This window comes from Corvus kubaryi, unplaced genomic scaffold (genome assembly GCF_017639235.1).
Source record: "Corvus kubaryi isolate FWS band 111438036 unplaced genomic scaffold, C.kubaryi_AGA036_p1.0 135, whole genome shotgun sequence".
Lineage (NCBI taxonomy): Eukaryota > Metazoa > Chordata > Aves > Passeriformes > Corvidae > Corvus > Corvus kubaryi.
Window position 1 is genome coordinate 1,010,315 of NW_024580669.1, and position 25,437 is coordinate 1,035,751.

A 25,437-nucleotide genomic window follows, 5' to 3' on the forward strand; every position below is an offset into this window, starting at 1 on the left:
CAACAGGACAAATTGTTAGAAAAGGAGCAAAATTCAAGTAACAGAGGTGAACGACGCAGTGAGAAGAGGTTTATTAAAGGCTTGCTCTGTTTAGATTTCCAGCTGTGACAATTTTGGTAATCACTGGCTCACTCTGCACCAAGAATTAATTTGCAGTCCCCAGCCCACTGTTTTTTTATCAATGAACTCACCTTGCAGTTCCTCTGACTTTTTAATAAGCACAAAGAACAGCAACAAACCATTTGTGACAGGTTGCAAATAAACTTCACCCAGCTCAGGTCAATAAATGACACTGGTCAGTGACACAGGGTCACCCAGACAGGAAATCCCACCTGGCATCACAGTTCAGTTTGAACAGAAGATTAAAAAACATTGCCAAGTTTGTTTTTTTACACCTGTGCACATCAACAACTTCAGAGCAACCCCTTTGCTCTGGGATCTCAGAACTGGAATGTGCCCAACATCTCCATAAATCAGAGGTTTAATTCAACTTATTCTAATTATTTCCAGCTGTACAAATGTGTAAAAAAGCCAGATTTTACCTGAGGAGGGGGTGAAAGATGATGGTGATGTTCCGGGCTCCTGGTTTGCAGACAAACTTGGATCCGCCACCTTCAATTAAGTTATCATCTGGTCCTCCTGGAAAATAACACGGGACAAGTTGTCTAACAGATCTCGACATCCCTTGATTTTCAGAGAGCAAGTGATAATTAAACATTTAGCAAGTGATGATTAAACAGGAATTAAACGCTTCTTTCCTGGTGAAAGATCAGTAATTAATGGGAGGATTCGCTCTCTGTGCCCTCCCCAAGCACTGCCAGGGCAGAGGGAACAATGCAGGTGGTGTTTGGAGGTGACTTTGGGCTCCTTATTCCAGAGTTAGGGACATTTTGGCACAAACCCCACCAAATCCAGGTCCTTCAGGCTGGGTGACAAACACCCAACCCCTTGCCCACGTGCCTCAGGTGTATTTTGAAGCCCACAGTGCTTGGGATGGGTTTGAAGAGCAGCAATTCCCTGAATTTTCCTGCTTCCAAGTGCTGCACCTCTAATTGAGGATGGCACAATTCCAGCCCTGTAAGGCAGCTTGGTTTGGATGTCAGTGACTGGCATTTAACTCATTTATTGTATTTTTAGCATTACTGGCTCTCCCAGGAGTTCATTCCCAACACTGAGTCCTGTAATTCCTGAGTGGAACTTTCCCTTCCCTGAGTTCCACCTGGGTACAAACGGGCTCTCAGCTACGGGAAAAATAAATTTGCTGAGTTTGGCAGCAAAACTCCACTCAGGGAACATCATTTACACACCACAGGCTGCAGGGTTTGGAGTGGCAGCCCTGAGCAGTGTCACTGTGTCACTCCAGAGTTACTTCCACAGGCAGCTCCTGACACCAAAGTACCTTAAATTTGGATACTGGAAGAGGAAAAGAGAGGGGAGGGAAAGTATCAACTTCCTGAAAGCTCTGCATGTCCTGATAGCAACGAAGTCCACTTGGAACCATTCCTGAAGAAAACATTTTTAGGACAACAGGCCAGACACCCCACACATAAACAAATCATCATGGGATGGTTTGGGTGGGAAGGGACCTTAAAGCCCATCCAGTCCTAATTCCATGGGCAGGGACACCTCCCACTATCCCAGGCTGCTCCAAGCTCTGTCCAACCTGGCCTTGGACACTTCCAGGGATCCAGGGGCAGCCACAGCTGCTCTGGGAATTCCATTCCAGGGCCTCCCCAAAAATGAACTTGGGCAAAGTTTGTATTTCCCAGGTATTATCAAGCCTTTTCCACGTGAACTCTCCTTAAGGGCTGATAATAATAAATACAGAAGCTAAACACGTTATTGGGACAGCTTTAGAGGCAGGGAAATGACAAAGCTTTGAAATCAAAACTACCCCAGCAGGTTATTGAAGTTTTTGACCCTGACATCTCCTCTGCCTCCAAACAAAAAGGATTTCTCCAAATGGGGAAGAGGAGGAACACAACTGATGAGGAAGTGACTCCAACCTTCTTTTCCAAGGGAATTTTACATCCTTTAAAACAATCAATCTGCACAAAAAGCTTTTGGTGGCTGAGTTTATTTGACCCTTCTGCAGCAGCGGCCAAGGACCGAGCAAGTCACCAACACCGGCACTTCCATATCCTAAAGGATCCCTCTAGGTCAGGAGAGTTTCCTACAAGAATTCCCATCACTGGTGTAGATTCAAAGATGTGAGATTAAAAGCTATGGCAATGAACTCCCTGTGGAGAGGGAAATCCTGGGAAACTGGAAATCTGCAGTCCCAACATTTCCAGAGCTGACTCAGCTCCGCGAAGGAACCCCGAGGACACGGAGCTCCTGGATAAATCCTACCCCAACATATGGCCTTGGGAAGCACAAAGCTACTGAAGACAAGAGTTTCTTAAACTTTCCTGATGGTATTTAGAAAGAGGCAGCTCTAAAAAAAAATCATGGGATTTCAGCTGGCAGTTTAGAGAGTGAACCTGCACGACGTGGCGGCTTTAATCGGGGAAGAAAAGAGGCGCGAGTTCAAGGAAAAGAAAATTATTCACTTCCCCTGTTCAAGTCAGATCCTGCAATTTCCAGTGGGCTCTGTGTCTGAACAGAATTATTGAAGAACCCAGCCAAGCATGAGCTGCTGAGGCAGGGACGAGGAAACGCAGGCTCCAATTAAGAGCGGGGTGTTATTCCTGTTCCATCAAGTCACCCTGCGCTAATCAATATTATTGACTGGGATGAACTCCACGGCGAGGAATAAAACAATCTGTCTGATCTGCTGCGCCAGATGATGATAGATTTGAGGAGAACAGAACCCTGGCATCGAGAGAAAAATGTGCTTTTACATCTCCTTGGCTCTCAGCTTTCCACTGATAATCGTGGGTGCTCTGCAGGCAGGGGCAGGCTACAGGAGGAAGGGATTTTGTTTGTATTTAAATATTTTACCCAAAAAAAGATGCTGAGGTGTAAATCTTATTCTTGGTGATGCTTTGGACATCCCAGCTACAAGCCAGCAGTGCAACCTGTTAATGCCATTGCTCCTCCCTCCTCCACTGCTCGAAACACTGGAGTTTTGTTGTGGAAGACCCTGGAGAGGCAAGGATTCCTTTCCCTGTGAATTGGAGATCTCCACTGGGGACTCTCCCTGATCGTATCAAGGTCTGAAATGTGTTATTTACATCGACCAGCCATGATTCCTCCACTGCAGCCCCCTCCCTGTGCTGGAGAGCCACCAGCATTCCCATAAAAAATACCCCAGGAATATTCCTTCATCCTGATTGATTCTACCAAGAGCATCTCCTGCAGGGAGGTAATGGATCCTTCATCCAAATATCCAAAACTGGCAGCTCTGGAGAAAACAGGGAATGGAGAATCCCAGAATGGTTTGGGTGGGGACCTTCAAGATCACCCAGTTCCAGCCCCTGCCATGGGCAGGGACACCTTCCATGCCCGACACTGCAGATGAAGGAAGGTCTTGGACCTGTGGGAGAGAGTCCAGAGGACTCCATGGAGCTGATCCCAAGGCTGGAGCCCCTCTGCTCTGGAGCCAGGCTGGGAGAGCTGGGGGTGCTCACCTGGAGGGGAGAAGGATCCAGGGAGAGCTGAGAGCCCCTTGCAGGGCCTAAAGGGGCTCCAGGAGAGCTGCAGAGGGACTGGGGCCAAGGCATGGAGGGACAGGAGCCAGGGAATGGCTTCCCAGTGCCAGAGGGCAGGGCTGGATGGGAGATTGGCAATTGGGAATTGCTGGCTGGGAGGGTGGGAGGGGCTGGAATGGAATTCCCAGAGCAGCTGTGGCTGCCCCTGGATCCCTGGCAGTGCCCAAGGCCAGGCTGGACACTGGGGCTTGGAGCAGCCTGGCACAGTGGGAGGTGTCCCTGCCCATGGCAGGAGTGGCACTGGAGGGGCTTTAAAGTCCCTTCCAACTGAAACCATTCCATAATTCCATGAGGAGTGGAAATGATGCCTTTTTTTCTCTCCTTATCAAATGACCACCAGAGATACAATTTGCAGAGCCTCTCAAACCAGAGCTGAGCTGACAAATTCTGCATTGTCAAGGTGCCCAGGAAAATATCCCCGACTTTCCCACCTGTCTGGAAGCATCACGGTTGCAGCAGTTCCCTCTCAGGAGTGAAGTTTGCTAGCTTAATCTGCCTGGTAATAAATTATGAGGAACAAAAGAAAAACAAGGAAAACTTGGAGATGAAGTGGAATTTGTCACCGAGTTAATGACACCTCCTGCTGTGCTGGCAATGAAGTGTGCCCACCTGAATGTCACTGCCAGTGGTGACAGAGACAGGGCCATTAGTGACAGTGTCTGAAATGGAGCCTAAAATGTCAGGCTTCAACATGAAAAAGGGAGATTAGCAGGGAAACGGGAATCTCTGCAGGTGCTGAAAGTCAGAACAAACATTAGGAGAGCTTCAGTTTTCCATTGTGCTTGCTACGTTAAAATTTAAATGTTTGCATGGATATCTGCCATGTTTACAGAAAGTGTCTGAGAATCCCGGGATGGTCTGGGGGGAAGGGAACTTAAGGATCATCAGCACCACGGGCAGGGACACCTCCCACTGTCCCAGGCTGCTCCAAGCCCCAATGTCCAGCCTGGCCTTGGGCACTGCCAGGGATCCAGGGGGCAGCCCCAGCTGCTCTGGGAATTCCATTCCAGCCCCTGCCCACCCTCCCAGCCAGCAATTCCCAATTTCCCAATCTCCCATCCAGCCCTGCCCTCTGGCACTGGGAAGCCATTCCCTGGCTCCTGGCCCTCCATGCCTTGGCCCCAGTCCCTCTGCAGCTCTCCTGGAGCCCCTTTAGGCCCTGCAAGGGGCTCGCAGCTCTCCCTGGATCCTTCTCCCCTCCAGGGAAACATTCCCAGTTCTCCCAGCCTGGCTCCATAAACCACCCAGGACAGGAACACCAGGTCCTGTTTTTCCTGCACTGGTTCACAGCAGTAATTCACTGCATTGGCACTCACACATTTCAATTACTTTCACATGGAACCAAACAGAATTGATCATCTCTCCAATTCTTTTGCATGTCTTGAATCCTCAAACCTCTCTGCTTTCAGAGAATCCCAGGATGGTTTGGGTTGGAAGGGACCTTAATGCCCATCCAGTGCCACCCCTGCCATGGGCAGGGACACCTCCCACTGGACCAGGGTGCTCAGAGCTCCATCCAGCCTGGCCCTGGACACTTCTGGTGGCACAGAGCGGATCATTGCAGGCAGATTTTTCTGTCTGTTCTCCTGTAATGATGATGTTTGTTCCCTCTGTCCTCTCCACCCCCAAACTGGCAGTGAGTGACCCCCCTCTGACCCGCACGTGGGGCTCCCATTCCCTCTCCTGGAACAGGAATGAGGGAGCTGAGATGCACCAGATAAAAAAATCCACCTTATCAAGATAGACAGGAATAAGCTCCAGCCAATACTTGATTACTCCCTTGCTGGAGGGGAGAAGCAATTTAGCGGAGGTTTCTGACAGAGGAAAGATTGCATTTCTTGTTTGCTTCTCTTAATCACCCGCTCTTCTTTTAATCATGGCCAAGTGGGAATTTATAGATCAGACCATCAGGAGTAAGGGGCTGATGGTTAAAAACGCACAGGCACCCAGCTTTTCCCAAAATCAACAGAGATCAGAGCGATGACAGAACTCTGAAAGACCCAAAATCGATGGGGAATTAGGTGGTAACTACTTGTAAAGCACTGGCTGCTGTCAGGCCTGGGGCAGAGGAATCCGCAGGGGCAGGAAGGGAGCTCGGAGATGATTGAGTGACTCCAAGGGCTGTTCCCAGCTTCCAGTGCCTTGTTACCAGCCTGGACAGGGCACAGGGGACACCAAACTGGCACGGCCAAGGGCAGCAGCACCCTAAAGCCACAGGACTCCGTGCTGAGATCTCTCCAGGCACTTTGGAAATACTTTAAGCTCATCCTGAAGGTTATAAAGTTCATAATTTCCATTTCAGTATTTCCTTCAGTGATAAATTCCCAGCTATTCTCCCAGAAGCAGCTTTTGGGGTGATGGTCCCCAGCAGGTTCCAGCCTAAAATTTTCCAGTGAAACACTACAAATGTTGGGCAGAAATTAAGGCAGAGCTCCTGGCTGGTTCCCAGTTTGCCTCACAGAGCAATGGGGTTGTGCTGGGGGACTGGGACACACACAGGAGTCCAGAGCTTCAAAAACAGGCACCAAACCCTGCTGAATTTGGGATTGGGACCATGTCAAGCACCACAGTGACCTAAAAGTCCAAACTGAAGTCAGAGAATCCCAGAGTGGTTTGGGTTGGAAGGGACCTTAAAGCCCATCCAGTTCCAATCCCAAGGGCAGGGATACCTCCCACTGTGCCAGGCTGCTCCCAGCCCCAATGTCCGGCCTGGCCTTGGACACGTCAGGGATGGTCAAATCAAGTCAAGTCTGATGGCTGAACCTTCACAAATCCTGTACAGGTATAAAACTGGGAAAGGAGGAGTGGAAATAGTTCAGGATAAAATGATTGGAGGGCTGGAGCCCCTCTGCTCTGAAGCCAGGCTGGGAGAGCTGGGAATGTTCACCTGGAGAAGAGAAGGATCCAGGGAGAGCTGAGAGCCCCTTGCAGGGCCTAAAGGGGCTCCAGGAGAGCTGCAGAGGGACTGGGGCCAAGGCATGGAGGGACAGGAGCCAGGGAATGGCTTCCCAGTGCCAGAGGGCAGGGCTGGGTGGGAGATTGGGAATTGGGAATTGCTGGCTGGGAGGGTGGGCAGGGGCTGGAATGGAATTCCCAGAGCAGCTGGGGCTGCCCCTGGATCCCTGACGTGTCCAAGGCCAGGCTGGACACTGGGGCTTGGAGCAGCCTGGGACAGTGGGAGGTGTCCCTGCCCTTGGGATTGGAACTGGATGGGCTTTAAGGTCCCTTCCAACCCAAACCACTCTGGGATTCTCTGACTTCAGTTTGGACTTTTAGGTCACTGTGGTGCTTGACATGGTCCCAATCCCAAATTCAGCAGGGTTTGGTGCCTGTTTTTGAAGCTCTGGACTCCTGTGTGTGTCCCAGTCCCTCAGCACAACCCCATTGCTCCATGAGGCAAACTGGGAACCAGCCAGGAGCTGGACTCTGGGATTCCAAGCAGAGCTGGAGTTTATTTTCAGGTCTGCAGATCAAACTCTGCTTCAAACCTGAAGGAAAAATGACTTCCAAAAGCAGGAGAGGCAGATCTGGATTCAAGCCACGGGACTGATGTGCCCTCTCCGACCTTGACCAGGTTTCTGCCCTTCAGTTCCCCAAAAGGGGAATTGAGATTGCGGCTCCAACCTTCCCCTGGCAAAGCTCTTTTGAGAAATGTCGGAAAAAAGGAGCCAACATTTTATTCACTGTTTTAAATTCATGCTTTGACTTCAGCTTTCCATTGAACACAGAATAATGTCCCAAACTGACCAACAATTCCAAGATTCCTGCCTGAAACAGCTTCTCCTGTGGCACACCCCAGGATTTGGTGCCTGATTTGGATGCAGCCCCCGAGCCCCTGCTCTGACATATTGCTGTGCTGATGTTCCCAGTCCCTCCCCACTCCCCTATCCTGCCTTGTCTGAGATCCAACACCATATGCATTTAAATAAGTTGCTCTTTAATGTTTCAAAACCTGATTTATTAGTTGCTCACACTCCATCTGCCTTGAAAAACTGCGCCGTGCCTCGGCTTTCACAGCCTGCACAAAAGGTTGGGGTTCAATTTGAGGCTCCTTTATCATTTGATCACCGTGTCAGCCACATATGTAAAGTCTCCTTCCAGCTACAGAAATTGTTTAAAATGCATATTTCTCCTCTTTTTCTTCTTGTTGTTGTTTTTTCTTTTTCTCCTCTCCCCCAGGCCACACGACCGAGCAGCAGGCACTTTGATTAATGGATTTGTCAACTTGCATATTTAGGGTTTTGTTGGTTTGCCTAAAACTCCCGTGTGCAGATCCGAGCTCTTCCAAAGCGTGGCTGCAGCAGAATCCCTTATCCCGAGCTGGAAAACGCGCTGGAGCTAATGAGCTGTGATTGCTCACACCCTGCATCCACTTTTCCACTGTTCTGTGCTCTGAGCTTTCTTCCTTTATCTTATCTCCTGTAGCAGCAAATGGCTCTTACCTGAATTTTTTATATCCCTGACATGTTTTCTATTCAGTTTTAATGTCAGAAAGGGAAAAAAAACCCACCACAGTGAGCTAACAAAAAGCAAGTGAAATAAAGTAAGATCTTTCCTGACACAGTGTTGTTTGCTGGTTTATTTTCTTACAAGCTGTTTAACTCTTAAATTCCCATCTTTCTTTTTTTTTTTTTTTTTAATATTTAGAAGCTCCTGGACATTTTTAGACAAAGGAACTGGCTGGAATTCCAGAAGGACAAAATGGTTTGGGTGGGAAGGACCTTAAAGATTGTCCAGTTCCAATGGGCAAGGACACCTCCCACTGTCCCAGGCTGCTCCAGCCCCAATGTCCAGCCTGGCCTTGGACAATTCCAGGGATCCAGGGGCAGCCCCAGCTGCTCTGGGAATTCCATTCCAGCCCCTGCCCACCCTCCCAGCCAGCAATTCCCAATTCCCAATCTCCCACCCAGCCCTGCCCTCTGGCACTGGGAAGCCATTCCCTGGCTCCTGGCCCTCCAGCCCTTGTCCAAGTGACAAATAAAACGTTGTGTGGTCTTCTGGAAGAAGCAGACATGGAATTATAGAATTATTAAGGCTGGAAAAGACCTCGAAGTTCATTGAGCCCAACCAAGAGCTCCAAAAACGCTTCAGATTTTACCATGATGGTAAGAAGATGGAAAGAGGATTTTGAGGCTGTCACACACCTGGGATCCAGCAGCCCCGAGGAAAGCTGTCATGGGCTTGTTTTCCATGTATTTATGAAGGAGTCAGTTCTAATGAAGATAAATTTGCCACTCTTTTGACAAGTGTTGAGAATGTTACAAACCTGGCATGTAAAACAAGGCAGAATAAATCCTCCTTGGTGATTCCACACCAGGATGCCTCCAGAAATTTACACCAACAAAGCAACGTCCTCATCTGCGCCTCCGCTGCGGGGAGGAATTCATTTTCCAGCAATATGCACAACGAGCCCCACGAATAACCCAGCTTTTCCCCCAGGGAATGGCAGTGGATTGTCCACGAAATGCACGGAGCCGCTCCCTGCACGGGCAGGAACGCTCAGCTGGCTCCGAGTGGGACCTGTCAGGCAGCATCCTTCAACCTGTTCATCCATAATCTCTTTCAGATGGCTTTCCCCACCTCCTCATCCTCCTTGCTTTGTCTGGCCTGGAATTCAATCAAAGATGAATTAAGACTTGAGGAAACAACCCCCACAGTGGTCCTGGTAATTCCAGAGCTCTGGGTTAATTTTGTTACAGCTTTTATTTCTTGCATTTTCATGCAGAATTGCTCCCCCTGAGACTGTCACTGATATTGGCACCAAAGCCCAGGGGCTGCAACCAAACTCAAATGCCAATAAAGAGGAGGGGACTCAGCCCTCAGAGACATCAGAAATTGCAGGCAAACAGCCAGAACTTTAATCACAACTCTTTCAAACACAGCCGGGGATTTCGAAACGCTGTTATTGTAGGATATGACCCTAATTCCGTGTTAGTCAAAGCCACTGGTGGCACAAGAATAACCTGGTGATTTAATAAAACACCATTTCACAGCAGCCACTGTGTCAGGATCAGGATGTTTCCAGTATCACAAATTCCAGGGAGAAGGCTGACCAGCCCTTTCCACATGTTTCTGTCCACTTCTATCACCAGGAAATTTCACATTTCCCCTAAATACCAACCAAGAACTCTGTTTTATAAAAAAATATTAATTGATTTCTTTATTTTTGCTTCCTTTTTAATCGTTGCTCCAGCTGCAAAGGTATCCAGGATAAGAAAACTGGAGCAGGTTGTCCAGAGAAAGCTGTGGCTGCCCCATCCCTGGGAGTGTCCAAAGCCAGGCTGGAGCACCCTGGGATGGTGGAAGGTGTCCCTGCCCGTGGCAGGGGGTGGGACTGGATCATCTTTAAGCTATTTTTCCAACCCAAACCATTTTATCCATCTATGAAAAGCTCAAAAAGTACACATGGAAAAAAATTCAATTATTAAAAATGCCCTTGTTTTTAATTCCACTTAAAAGCTTCAACAGTTAAAAGCAAAAGAAGCCAAATGTGAACATTTCAGCTTCACCAGAAAAAACATTTCATTTGTGGTTCTTGCTGATTCAGCAGCTCCCAACTACAGGAACTGAGCAGTTGGGAAAGTCTGAAAGCTTGGAATCTTGATCTTGTAATTACAAAATTCAAGGAAATCTGTGCTCTCCTGTTCAGCTGCAGGAAGCAGGAGCAGCCACTGGTACAGGGCAACCAGAAATGGCAAAAGCAAAAATTCAACTCGACATCAAGAAGTTATTTTAAAAGAAGGGGGAGAAACAGCACAACCCGAAGTTATTCCAAGACCTCGGAGCACATTCCAGGCTGTCCAAGCTCTGTTGTAACTGCAGCCTGAAAATCCAGCGTTCCCTCTTTAAAAATAGATGGAAGTCATTCCACACTGCAGCAGAGTGGGGAGTTCAGAGCCCCCCCTGTGCTCTGCTCTTCACCTTCCAGCTTCAAACAGCCACAAACTCACTTTGAAAACCTCGGCTCATCAAGAAAAATCAGAAGATGCCGAATCTGAAGGAGGGAGGGAGGATTCCAAGAGCTCTTCCCCCCACAAGGGCCACTCACAGCTGGGGAAGACAGACAAATGTGACACAGGAAAAGGGATGGGCTGTTTGGAGCAAGACTCAGGAATAAAAAGTCCCACAACACAGCAGAAGCTGCAGATTTGGAGTTTCCCACCTCCTCCCGAATTTTGAGGTTTGTATCGAACTCCCCTGCAAGGTGCTCATGGCCACTGAGGAATCAGAGAATCATTGATAATCTGAATATCCTGAGCTGGAAGGGATCCAGGGATCCAGGGGCAGCCCCAGCTGCTCTGGGAATTCCATTCCAGCCCCTCCCCACCCTCCCAGCCAGCAATTCCCAATTCCCAATCTCCCATCCAGCCCTGCCCTCTGGCACTGGGAAGCCATTCCCTGGCTCCTGTCCCTCCAGGCCTTGGCCCCAGTCCCTCTGCAGCTCTCCTGGAGCCCCTTTAGGCCCTGCAAGGGGCTCTCAGCTCTCCCTGGATCCTTCCCTTCTCCAGGGGAACATTCCCAGCTCTCCCAGCCTGGCTCCAGCAGAGGGGCTCCAGCCCTGGAGCAGCTCCTCCGGACCTCTCACCCCCAGCCAGCTGCTGGAGTAAAGATCTTTCTCCATTTGCAGGAAAAAGCCCAGATGAAATATTAGGAGAAATCAAAAGAAAGCTGTGAACAAAGCACTGTCAGAGGACTTGGGCTGATCTGAAATAGGTTTATGGCATTAAAGCAAAGCCACGCTCTGTAAAGGAGCCCCAGTAAGTGATGAATTCCTTGACTGTTGAGCCATGATTACGGCTGGAATTTCGGTTGGAGAGGACAAAACTCCCCCAAGAATTCCCAAAATTCTGCTGGCAGGGAGCTGAGAGCAGCAGCAATGCTGGGAACTCTGTGTGGAGGCTGCTCCCCATTCCCAGAACACAACGGGAGAGGCCCCCATGGAACCACCAAGGACGGAGGTGGAAAAACATCCCTGTGCTCTCCTGGGAATGAAGGACAAACCCTCCAAGGCACTGGAGGAGCTGCCTGGGTTTGCTTCCACTTAACTCAGAGACTGCAGGAAAGAACAGGGAAGGGAAGCAGCAGAAATCCGAAAAATCCATTGTCCAAACGTCCATTGTTCCTAAAATAATGGGCTCCAGGAGCAAACCTGCCTCAGGAGCTACTTCTGACACACTTAACACACCTCAAGCCAGAGCTCTGAGCAAACCACTGCTATTTTTACATCTCTTTTTACCACAGAACACCCTTCCCTAATGACAGGTTTACACATATCCCTGTTCAAGGCATTTGTGCTTCATATTTCATATAATTTTTTTTTTTTGGCAATAGATCACATGTCCCAGTGCTCCACACTTCCACACAGGCTCCTTTCCCAACCATCTGCTTGTTGAACTAATTCAAACTATTATCAGTTTTACCTCCAAGAAAAGAGACACTCCAAGCTTCAAGGAGAGCTCCAATTGCACCAAGAGAGGGGGGGAATAAAAAACCAGCACAAAAAAACCCCCAGTCTACCAATGAGAGAAATGTCAAGAAACAGAAATGTCAAATCCCTTAGGGTGGGGGAAAAAAAATAAGTTCCAACTCCAGCTCATCTCCAAGCACTGTATTTTGTAATGAAATTACCACTCCATAGTCTTTCCTCAGGGAAAAGCTGCTCCAACTAATCAGAGTGTTGTTTTTTTAAAGTTCAAAACAAACGCAGGGTTGTCGATGCAGAATTCATGCCCTGGCTGTCAGGAGCTGCCTTTAACTCTTTGCAAGCAAAAAAACCTCTGAATCTTGTCACCAAAAGCTGCAAAATGGCTCCATATGGAAACAATTCAAAATATCTCAGCGTCCTCATGGATCCCCGGACTGGTTTGGGTTGGAAAGGACCTTAAGGACCATCTCATTCCACCTCCTGGTGGACCAGATACCATCATCCACGTGGATCCATAAAACCTGTCTCTATTTTCCATGTAAACCTTGGAGAAAAGGGACTTTAACAAAAACAGGAGCATCCTTTTCAGAAAGAAACCTAAAAGTTGTGTATTAAATATTAAATAAGGTCTGTACAGAAGGGTGACTGTGAAGCTCTTGGAGTTCAGCTCCTTCATCCATGATCTCCTTGTGTTAGCCAAGGGATCCTTCCTCCTTCCTCACCTTCTGCCTGGCAAACTCAGCCATATTCCAAGAGACTTTTTATTCCAGCAGCTTTGTCAGTGTCCAGGTAACAGCCAGAAATGGAAAAATGTGACAGACAGAGATGGAAAACCAGACCATGATTTTTGTTGTAGAAATGAAATCATCAAATGCACCTCCTCCTCCCAGCAGATAAATCTGAAAGTGCTGCATCTCTTCTGACTGGCTTCTCTCAAGGAATTGCTTTTTATTAGCAAAATCAGCTTTAAGAGTGAGTAGAATTCTTCTGGATTATTCCCTCATTAGGTTTTACCACCTCAGGATCTCAATTCTCTTCTTTAAAACTATTTACACCTGGAAATATTTTTTTGCCTGTGAGTGGATGCATTTAATTGTTGATGAAACCTTCAAGTTCCTTAACTGCAAGCCAGCAGGATGGTTTAACTTCATTTCTGGGATGACACCAAACATGCTCACGGTGCTGGCACTGAAGAAGTGAAATAGCTACAGCTGAAGACACTTCCAGATGTTGGGGCAGAGCACAGGAATCCACAAAATTCCTCTCCAAAACCATCCCAAAGCAAATGTGGAGCAAATAAAATCCTCCTGCCTTCAAAGGAGAACAGGAGCCTCTGCACCCAGCCCCAGAAAGGCAGCTCCTTTTTGACCTCTACTCCTCACTGCATTTAAATAAATCTGTTTACGGCTGTTTGGAGACCTGAAAACCAAAGTCTCAGCCTGCCATTAATATTTTAATTGAAGCCATGAATATTCATGATGGGGTTGCTTCTTTAGAGGACAAGATGCGATAATTAAATAATTCTAATATGTAAATGTGTTCCTGTCATGACACCTTGCCTTCATCTACATTACAAAACTGAGGCAATTTTAGCTCTTTTATTATTTATGTAATTCTGGTTCTATTGGCTGATTTTTTTCTTCTAGACTAACTCGAGCTCCTGACACAGAAGGCAAATCTCAGTTACTGGTTCAGTCATTATGGACTATTTCAAAGTCATCTGCCTCCCCTGACTTTGGCATTTTGGGAGGAATTTTATTTATCATTATTTTGATACGATCCAGTTTCTGTTTCCGAGCTAATTCCAATGGTGAACACCTGGTATTTTTCACAAATCCAGGAGAAGGCAGCAACCCCAAAGTCTTTTAGGATTTCAACATTTCTTAGACTTCAGTACCAACAAAAAGTACCTGGGTCAGGCTGGACAGGGCTTGGAGCAACCTGGGCTCGTGGAAGGTGTCCCTGCCCATGGCAGGGCTGGGATGAGCTTTAAGGTCCCTTCCAACCCAAGTTATTCTGGGATTCCATGAAAAATGTTTGGTTTCTGTGAGAAACGGAGTGGCAGCTGTTTTCTAAAACAAATCCATTTCTTCCCTTTGCAGCTTTAACCAACATCATAGAACTCTGGGTGATTCCAGCAGGTTTTCCCTGTAGTTGCTTTGAAATCCTCCCATTTCCATACAAATGAAAACCTAAAGGATTTCAAGTGAGGACAAAAAGCTTGAAAGGGTTGCCAGGGTCATTAATTCACCCTTCAGCTCCTCCACACAACCTACCACATCTCCCCTTCACACCTACCTTAAACTCAAACCCAGTTCTTGCCTTCACTCTTCAGACCTCACTGCTCTACTTGTTAGAAACATTTTTTTTTTTTCCCCATTTCCAGGTTAAATTTCTTTTTGGCCACTTCATTCCTGTCTGTGGCAACTCCAGTTTTCAGTCTGGAGCTCCTTCCCAGCCCTTCAAGGTGCCTGATATTTTGTATAGGTAACAGAATCAAATTCCAGCATGAAACAGTCCTTTTTTCCCCAATATAAACAGCCAGAAACTGCATCCAACATTTCAGAGGACGTGCACAGCGATATTAAAACTTTCCAGTTTCTGCTGGGCAGCTTGGAGTAATTCTGTAACAAACAAGTTTTCCTCATCCCCCAACCGTTTCCCAATGGATTAGCTCCAAGCTGAGCTCAAATCAATTCCCAGGTGCATTCAGTATTACGGAATTTCATCCCTTTTCCTTTGATTCCCAAGATGACCCAGCTTCTGGAGGTTATTTCATCCTCACCATCACTGTGGCCATCACTACAAGGATTGACAGTCATTAAAACACCTCCTGAAACAAACCTAATGAGAAAGCAGAGTCCTGAAGGACACTGAAAGACATCAGGTGACAAAATGCCAATTAAACACCGACATCGTTGGAGGATAATATTTGACACAACTTGTGCTAATTTTACATAATGCAACCTCTTGGAATTGAAGACTCTGAAGGACAAAGCCAGGGAAGGAGAATTCAGCACCTCAGACTGGAGTGTGCAGGTCCTGAGGGAGGGAAGGAACCATTCCTGAAAATACACTGCCACCATAAAAATCTCAACAACAGCTGAAAAATAAATGTTAAAATCAAGTGAGTTTGGCAAGAACAAATCCTGCGGTAAAAGCAGTGCTATGGAAAGAGCTCCTGCTCCATCCCAGCTCCAAACTGGACACAGAGAAAGGCAGATCCTTCAAAGCTCTGTGCTGCCCTTGGCTCACCTGAACGTGACCTTCCTGCTTGGAATATTTTCCACTCAAAGCCACTTCACTGCCCAGTTTGAGGTGGTTGCAACACAGCTGGAGCACTCGACTTCAGCTTCGGACTGGTGTTACTGGACTTTTTGGGGGTGACAGTTTGACAACGTTGATGTCCTGCCAGGTGAACCAGATGGGTTCATTCATTCCCTCTCCTTGGCTTTATTTGGTCCCATTTCCACAGAGAGGGGGAAAAAAGGAACTTGGATAAGTAATTAATCTCTTTGATTCCCTTAGAAAATAAAGAGCCATGTGCTGGAACAGAGCAGTCCTTGCTGAAAGTCAATCCCAGACAATCCCGAACAGTTGATCAAATGATCTGGAGCTGGGAAAGGAATCACAAGGACCTGAGGCAGTCAAACCACAGAGGCTTTCCCAGAAGTGCTCTGGGAGTTTTCCAGTCTCTTCCAGTACAAAATCATGGAATGTTCTGAGCTGGAAGTGACCCACAAGGAGCCTTGAGCCCAGCTCTTGGAACACGAAGATGCTTCACATGGATCCCATGGAAAGGGGCCAAGAGCTGCCACGTGTTTGTGTCGTTGTCACAAAATCAGAGAAGATCCTGAGTTGGAAGGGACCCACAAGGGTCAAGTCCAATTCCTGGCCCTACAGGACCACCCCAACAATCCCACCCTGTGCCTGAGCATTGTCCAAACACTCCTGGAGCTCTGGCAGCCTTGGGAATGTCACCATTCCCCGTTCCAGTGCCCAACCAATGTCTACAATCATTGCCACCACACTCAGATGGTTCCTGGGGAGCTTCACTGGCTCTGGTTTGGTTCTCAGGGGTACCACCAGGACAGACCCATCCTGGAGCCTCTCAACCAACCATCAACCTGCACAGGGTTCATTCCAAATGAGTATTTTGCTACATCCCTGCTTTCCCTGAGGGTGAAGAACATCCTTGATAATTCCAGCTCATCCACAAAGCTTGGAGAGAACAATGAAAATCATCCTTAGAGTGACTCAGGGCTTCAGCAAGCAGGGTATGGGATGCCTGCACTCCTCAAATCAGCTGAAACACCAGGAAACCAAAAATATTTTCCATCTCCCAGCTGGAGACATATCTCAGTGTGTTTAATTCCAGATTTCCTTCAGGTGACAGAATCGTTGCTGATTTAAGTCTGCAGCTCTGGGCTGAGGCACTCGCTCAGGAGCCACTTGGAAATCCAAGTCCTTCATTTCCAAAATACAGCTTCAAAGAAAAAACCAAAAAAAGCAGTGGAGAGAAGCACCAAAGATCACTTCCACCTCCTCCAGTATTTTCCCACTGAATGAAGAAAATGAATGCAAGGATTGAAAATTCCAAGCCAAAGATGAGGAGGAGCAGCACTGAGGATTTCATCAATGAAATTGTGTGAGAAACAGACAAAAGAAGCCATAGGAATCATTTAGGTTGGAAAAGACCTTTAAAATCATCAAGTCCATCTATTTATATATAAACCCTTCAGAAAGCAGGGAATACTGAGAAGCTCATGGATTCTTTACAGGAAATTTTAATTTAAAAGCATCCTATCTATGAACAGGTAAAAAGCACCACATAAATCTTGGACTAAATCAACCAAATGAAAGAAAAAGGTGCCTAAGACAAAGAAACCAAAGAAAAAACTGAAATAACACGTCTGATATTGCATTTATAGCCAGAGGTCTGTTCAAAACAGCAGAATCCCTGAAAATTCACCAAGGAAAAGCAGTGAGAGGTGCAGGTGTGCTGTGGGCAGAGATATCTCCAGCTCTGAATCCACCTGCATCTCCCGCTGCCAGCTCTTGGAAAACTTACCCATCCTTGGCCTGTTCCCCTCATGGATCCCAGGCAATCACACAGTCCAGTCATATTGAACAGTTCCTCCAAATACACACACACACACACATATATATATTTATATATATATTTATGCACACATCAGTTCCTTTTTTGCCTAATTAAATCCAGCACTCAACACTGGATAACAAGATGTTGATTAATTTACTGATTTGATTCCAACACTTCCTGGCTGCGTCAATCCCCTCCCTCCAGATCTCCAGAATAACCTTCACTCCTCTGAAGGAGGCTGGGGGTGGCATCATTTCCTTCTCCTTTTCACATGTGCAGATAGGACAATGATCCAGACATCCATCGGGAGGGACTGCAAGAGCAAGGAACTCATTTTCACCCAGTTTGCTGCACACACCAGCTGAATACACAAAGCTGATCCAACGGGATAAACCTGGGGAAGGTTATTCCAGCCCTCACTGCAAGCTCGGCACAGCGAGGAAAAATCTGAGGCATCAGCAAAGATTTGACCATGGTGGTCCATGGTATAAAAATCCAGCTGTGCATGGACAGAAATGTGCCACAAAGTCATGGAATCAGAGAATATCCTGAGTTGGAAGGATCATTGAGTCCAGCTGCTGGTCCTGCACAGGACACCCCAAATTTGGAAATAATCACAGAATCCCAAGTTTGGGTGAAAAGGGACCTTAAATCCCATCCTGTTTCAATCCCCTGCCATGGCAGGGACACCTCCCACTGTCCCAGGCTGCTCCAGCCCCAATGTCCAGCCTGGCCTTGGGCACTGCCAGGGATCCAGGGGCAGCCACAGCTGCTCTGGGCACCCTGTGCCAGTGTCACCACTCTCACAGCCAAGAATTCCTTCCCAATATCCCACCTAAACCAGCACATGGAATTCCAGAATGGTTTGAGAGTTGGAAGGGACCTAGGCACGAACACCTTCCACTACCCCAGGCTGCTCCAAGCCCTGTCCAACCTGGCCTTGAAAACAAAAATAATAAATCACATTATTTCTCAGAACACGAGGGGGCTGAAGGAATTTGTAGGAAGCCAAACATTGTTCTGCTTTTAGAGTTTGCAGGATCGAAAACCGACCTAGAAAAAAATATGTCCAACACTTCAAACCAGGAAAAAATGAGAATTAAGGATGTAAGACCTTATAATTTTTGTTGTACTTATAATTTGGATTTACAAGTCTTGTGAATAAAGATGCAGGAGATAAAGTCCCAAACTCACACCCTGCAGGTCAGCCAACACACCCTAAACCACGGACTGTGGTCCATGAAATTCAAATGGGCCTCATAAACCAACTTCCCTCGTTTGCAGCTACTCAAGTGCAATAAAGAGAAGCCATAAATAAATTGGCCACTTCCCCACCACCTCTTTTTTGCAGCTCCGGAGCTGTCACAGGACTGGGAAATGATTGAATACCATCACTTCAGCAAAAAAAAAAAAAAAAAAAAAAAATTAAAAATTGAGAAGTCCTTCCAGCAATAAAAATAAAAATGAAATTTATGACTGACCCAAAAGCTATTTTTTTCCAAGACAATATCTGCCAGCCCTCACAAGGACCACAGACCCCTAATATTTCCGCTCTGGGCCATATGTGCCATTCTCAGGCAAAAATAAATTTGTTAACAAGTCTGCAACAGCAGTTGGCACTTGTTTCTGCCAGTCTGTACGAACATCTTGAGACTTTCTTTAATAGGAAAAAAAAATGGGAAAAGAGAACGTTTTAGAAAAGTACAAACCCAGCAAAACATGCCTGAAACGTAAGGGGAAAAAATAGTAATTCGAGCAAACATTTTAAATTAATAGACAACAGAAATGCTGGCAAAGTTTGTTGTTCATAAGCTTCGGGATCATGCAGGGGTCCTGAACATTTTAAACATTCAGTGTGACCATCTGTCACCAACACAGGCACCGAACAGAACAAGCAATTACCAGAGCCCTTCTCAGACAGAATCTGTCAACCACAGCCAGCCCGGCTGCCAGGAGAAATCAAACTGATGCAATCGAGTTGATGAAAGCAGCTCGTCCTTCTGGGAAAACGGATCGGCTCCACCCGAGCAGGGGAGCAGTGGCTGGGGGGGAAACAGCAGCCAAAAAGCTCGTGGTGGCTCCGTGTTGCTCAGGGAATGTTTGTGGGGATGGTGGCCACCAGGACTTGGGCTGGAGCTCTCATGGTGCTGGCACCACCCAGAAACAGAAAAGCAGAGAACTCAGAGATTAAGTGCTGAATTCCTTCTGGAATATGATCCATCAGAATGATTTGGGATGGAAGGGAGATCAAATATCAATTAGTTCCCCCCAATGACACCTTTCACCATCCCAGGTTGCTCCAAACCCCATCCAACCTGGCCTGGGACACCTCCACGGATGGGGCAGCCACAGCTTCTCTGGCATTTGAACCAAGTTTCTTCAATAATACATTTAATGACCTAATAATTGTAACAAAAGGACCCAGAGAGAAAGGAAACACCAAGGTGGAGAAGGGAGAAAAGGGAACAGGACTGTGCAGGGGTTAATGAGCTGAAGGAATTAAAAGTAATATTATTTATCCTGAAAGAACAACTTCTGCACTGCAAAAAGGTTCCTAATCCAAATCCACAAGGATGAGCTAAGGAGATGTTCCTATTTATTCTTTGATCAGAAGTTAAGGTGCAAAAAGGAGATGCTGATGAAGCCAGAGATGAAGTTGTTACCAACACACAGGAGGATCGGATACTCCACACCTTGGCCACTGGAGGAAGGGAATACAATTTGACACTGCCTATTTTAGTGCATTCAGAATGTTTGCCATGAGGTAAACACTGCAGGACTTGGAATTTTAGAAGACAAATTCAAGTATTTCCATCAATCTCAGGAAGTCTTGGGGCCACACAGACCGTGGAGCCATAAAAGCAAACACAAGCCAAGAGACAGGGGACTGTTCCCAGTAAGGTCAGGAGAGCAATCCTATTAATATTTAAGAAGTCTTGAGATGCCAGGAGACGCATTAGCACATCTTACAAGAAAAAAAATAATTAATGAAATTAAAAGATGAGACGAGGAAACACAGGAGAGGAGAAGAAATTATTCTGAGACTGTTAAAACACGAAACGCAAAGTGACCATGATGAAATCCAGATGGGATTATCAAAATAACATCTATAAATGTCAAAGCAGTGAACTTCTGGGCTGATTTTTCAGTAGAAAATCAAAGAAAGGCCAAGTCTTGGTAAAAGCATCCCTATACTTGAGTGATTTGGTGTCTCAATGACTGAGTGACTCAAGCAGCCTCTCCAATGCTGTCACGATGTATTTAGAGAGGATTAATGGAAATACAGCCTCTACTGAACCTCATTTCTGCAGAACTTTCCTACATCCCTCCAAGCCAATATTCTTTGACAGCTCTTACACCACATCAGCTCCATCAGGATCAAATATTGACAGGAGCCTGGCAAATACTACACGAGAAACGATGTTTTATTTAATGAAGTAATTAAAACCTGCAGTATCAATATCTGGGAGTCGAGATGTTGATCAGAACACGAGCCTGCTTCTTCATCATGACAAAAAGTGTGTGATCCCGTGGAGTTCACAAAGGAAATGGCATTTCAGGCAGGAACAGAGGAGAAAGGATGAACAAGGGAACTCAACTGCTTGGTTTGATAGGTGGGGTGCTCACAACAACACAGATACAGCAATTTCTAGTGACTTTTTTTTTTGTGGCACCTGATACATCTCCTCAATTGGCTCATTTATCACAGAATCGACTTTAAAACAACTTTCAAACTCTTTTTTTTTTTCCCCCAAAGAGGCTTGCATTTTCTCACTGCTAACCTGTCTTATGGAACCTGGATTTTAACTGAAAAGTACATCAGTAAATTGGCATCCCCTACTGAGACAGATAAGAGCTTCGAGTCACTGAATAAAGATGCCGGAACTGTGACAGGTATCTCTGAAAGCTCTTTTGAAAATTCCTTTATAAATAGTATTTATTTGGCTAAAATACCTGATCAGAGCAGCACTTCTGTAATCTGACTGTTTGCAAAGTGCTTTAGTTCTTGAGATAAAAGCTGCTACAGAACTCTGAGGATCATCTGGAGGAGCAGTTTCCACGTACGTGTCAAAAGCTTTTGTCCCCAGCCAGGTCTAATTTCATGGCAATTGGGCTCATTTTGAAATCTTCATTTTTTCAGCTTTCCAGTTACACAAGGCACATGTGAAAAGTGCATTAGGCTGGGAGAAGTCTCCAAAGCAGCAGAAAATCCTTGTAAGAGAGCAGAAAAAAAAAAAAATCAAGCCATTAACTGAATTTGCAGGGACCTGTTGACCATGAGACAGATTTTATCAGGATAAAGGCACAGGGACACAAAGAATTCCCTTTCCTTCATGTGCCATCCTCTGCCTGGTCTTTGTCCCTGGGGTATTTACAGCATCCTCTGCTCCCACCGGATTGTTTTCCCTACATTTCAGCGTTTCAACTCTCAAAGAGTTAACGAGTCTTTCCCAAATGAGATCTCTGCAGGTGTCAACTCCTTGGAAGCAGATAGGTCCAAAGGGCAGACACATCCTTATAATGAGAGAAAGATTAAGAGGGGGAGAGAAAAGGAGCCAGCATGAGGCATAAGAAGTGCTTTGATGAATGATAGAGCCCAGAATTAATGAGATCTGGTAATTTTACATTTCCAGAAAGCCGTGGTCATTAGGACAGGGAAGATCATTGCTTTATTCAACCGGAACAGAGGAAAGTTTAGGACAAAAGGCGGCTCATCAAGGAATCCTCTCCTCCTTTGAGGGCTGGGATTTGCAACATTCTCCATCCCTGCCAGTGCCAGGTTTGTTTGGTCGCTCTTTTCAAAACCCATCAGCTCCAGTTGCTGCCACCTCAGCAGAGCAGGCACACCCTGGCCAACAACTGTCTGAGGAAACTCTGCTCTTTGGGAAACAAAAAAAGCTGTTGTAACCTCCCCTGGCTGGAAAATTCTCTCTCAGCACATTCCCCATCAGCCAAACTCTGCAGCCTCTTGGTTATTCTGCGCAAGCTCATCTCTTTTCCTGGTAAGAGCTCAACAACAGTTTGTTTCTTTGTTTAATCTTGGGGCAATTTGATTTTTAGTTCCGTAGCTTAAACCAGTAAAGCCTGCTGTAAACAACAGCAACACAGAGGGAAGGTGTGGCACACAAAGGGTCAGGTTGTACAAATCCACATTCATATGAATTTATTGGGAGCACCCATGATGAGAAGGACTTGCGGGTGTTCCCAGCTGTGGGAAGCAGGGATGGCAGGGATTCTGTCCCTCTGCCCCTCTCAGGTGAGACGCCACCTGCAGAGCTGGATCCAGCTGTGGGATCCAACATCAGGAGGACCTGGAGCTGCTGGAGAGAGTCCAGAGGAGGCCCCGGAGCTGCTCCAGGGCTGGAGCCCCTCTGCTCTGGAGCCAGGCTGGGAGAGCTGGGAATGTTCCCCTGGAGAAGGGAAGGATCCAGGGAGAGCTGAGAGCCCCTTGCAGGGCCTGAAGGGGCTCCAGGAGAGCTGCAGAGGGACTGGGGCCAAGGCATGGAGGGACAGGAGGCAGGGAATGGCTTCCCAGTGCCAGAGGGCAGGGCTGGATGGGAGATTGGGAATTGGGAATTGCTGGCTGGGAGGGTGGGGAAGGGCTGGGCTGGAATTCCCAGAGCAGCTGGGGCTACCCCTGGATCCCTGGAAGTGCCCAAGGCCAGGCTGGACATTGGGGCTTGGAGCAGCCTGGGATAGTGGAAGCTGTCCCTGCCCATTTTTGAGGCATCTTTTGAGTGTCTTATCCAAGCACTGTGAAAGTGTTCCCTTCACATCCTTGAATTCCTTTTTATCCTTATTGCCACCACAAAAATCCCAAATTCTTTTCTTCCTCAGCCATGGCACCACACAACAAATAGGTCTGACCGATTTCCAGCCTGTTTTTGTCCTTCCCCGCCCATCCAAGCAGGCCCTGAGCCGAGGCTCCGCGTGCCGGAGCCGCTCTCGCCGTGTGTCCCCCTCACACCAGCGATGTCACAAAACTCAGCACTAACCCACAAGGAATCACCAAAACCCAAAAAAAGCCACCCTCTCCCAAACCTTGATGCTTTTTCCCTGCCCTCGCTCCCTTCAAGTGGGAGATTTACTGTGAATGTTCCACCTTTTGAGGAATTTCAATCATCTCGAACGTATCTGGGTGTTGTGATTGACAGGAAGCCTCCCGAGATGGCTTTGCTCCCTCACCAGCACCATTCCTCCTCATAAATATTTATACACAATTTTCAGTTTTTAACAGATTCCAGATATTCAGACCTGTTCTCGTTGAAGCTTCCTCGTATCTTCAGAAATCGTTTGAACTGATTTTTATTTTGCTTAACGTGTTGGTTTTACACGTGGATAATGATCAGCACTGAGGAACAGCAAACAGGAGTCCGCACATCACCGGTGCCCTAACATGGATTTGCTCCTCCATTCCCATAAAATGCAGCTAGCAACCAGGATTTTAAGAAACGATAAAATAAAATACAGAAAAAGCAGATACTACTAAAAAGTAAGTTATTCCTTTGGGGTTTTTTTTTTGGTCTTTCTCGTGTTTGACCACTCACAAGTTACAATATTTTCTTTGGCAACTGTTGCAACCCAAACCTAAGAAAATCTAATTATTACCAAAGGATTGAACCAGTCTCTGTTTCTCCGAGGTTGGCTCAGCTCCCATCCCACATTTCACACTTCCCAATGTGGTCCTTTAGGAGTTCAGCCAGATTTCAGAAATCTGCCACATCTGATCACCTGTTCTGGTGTTTCCTTCCATTTCTCCATGTTCTTATGCCTTCCTTAGGATTTTTTCCCCTCTGACATCTGCTCCTTCCACAGCATTAAGCCAAATCACTTCTAGGATGATTTGCTAAATATCAGCCTCATTCTTACCGATATTTAACCTTCTTCCCTAAACCCTCCACCTTCTCCTGATGGTGGGAGCATGCTGGAAAAACATCCATATCCATTAAAACATTTACAGCCTCTCTTCTCTTCTGCTTTGTTTTTATTCCCTCAACTTCATCCTCAGTCCTAAGCTGAATGAGGGAATGTTTAGATGGGATATTGGGAAGGAATTCCTGAGGGTGGTGAGGGGCTGGGATAGAATTCCCAGAGAAGCTGGGGCTGCCCCTGGATCCCTGGAAGTGTCCAAGGCCAGGCTGTACATTGGGGCTTGGAGCAGCCTGGGACAGTGGAAGGTGTCCCTGCCCATGGCAGGGGTGGGAATGAGATGAGCTTTAAGATCCCTTCCAGTCCAAACCCTTTTATAATTCTGCAGTCATTCCTCTGTTCCCTCTGGATTTATTCCACAGCTTGTCCCTCACCATTAACTGCTTTTCCCGCAGCCGTTTCACACAGACTTTTCCTTGCTCAATTTTCCCCATCAAAGAGATGCGTGGTCCATAAAAAAGCCAAAATATTATTTAAATCTCAACTTCTTTCAGCTTCCCTCCTTTTATTTTTTAAAAATTCTTTTGTTCTAACTCATCTGCCATCCTTCAAAGGTATAAATACCTGCTGGATCATCCTGGCCTCTTAATCAAAGCTCTGTAGTCGTTCCTCGCTAACACCAGCTCCAAATGCCCCAAAATTAAGCCCTGAGCCACCTCCAGACAGGAATTTCTTTGGAGATCACAACAACCAGAGTGAGCCAGCTGCTGTGGGGTCACTCCAGTGCCACCTCAGTGCACGTGTCCCATTCAGGCCGGCACACCACATTCCCTAATCCCGCGCCTTCCGACCGCTTCCTCCACTGAAGTGACGCCAACTTTCCCTCGGCGGAGGTTTATCCACTCCAGCCCGGCTCATATCCCACAGCTCCCAAAGAAAAAGCCCCAGCTGCTCCTCACAAACAGCTTAATCCTTCCTGGCACAGGAACAAGCTGGTAAGGAAACGGGTCATTAACGGGAATTAGAAACCGGCTTTTCCCAACAGGAGCGGCATGGGCCGGGATTATCCTTCCCACGGAATTGGGAGGTCCCACAGCCCGGCCACTGCTGTCCCTGTGGGGTCTGACAGGTTTCCAAGCAGGATTGAAGGGTCTCCCTGCCTAAGGAACAGGCAGGAGCTGGATTCGGTGACGCAGGCAGAGTTCCAAATGCTGGAATTCTAATTGGAAATATCAATCTCCAGCAGGGAAGGCAGTTAACAGGATTTTAGAAAATAATATATTCTGCTCTGGATGCAATTATATCCCAGCCCCAGACACACAGAAGTTTGTTTTCATTTTGTAACAGAAAATATTTTGGCTGTTTCAAATATTTTTTAACAATGC

The 25,437-nt window shown here is 46.8% G+C and overlaps 1 protein-coding gene across 1 annotated transcript in view; it reads right to left on the bottom strand.

The window, feature by feature from the left end:
- Positions 1-25,437, bottom strand: part of EXOC4 (exocyst complex component 4) — a 268,855-nt gene that overhangs the window by 146,465 nt on the left and 96,953 nt on the right. The window contains exon 8 of the mRNA XM_042052282.1: positions 543-639. Within this exon, the coding sequence (XP_041908216.1) occupies positions 543-639 (97 nt within the window). The remainder of the gene's footprint in view (positions 1-542; positions 640-25,437) is intronic.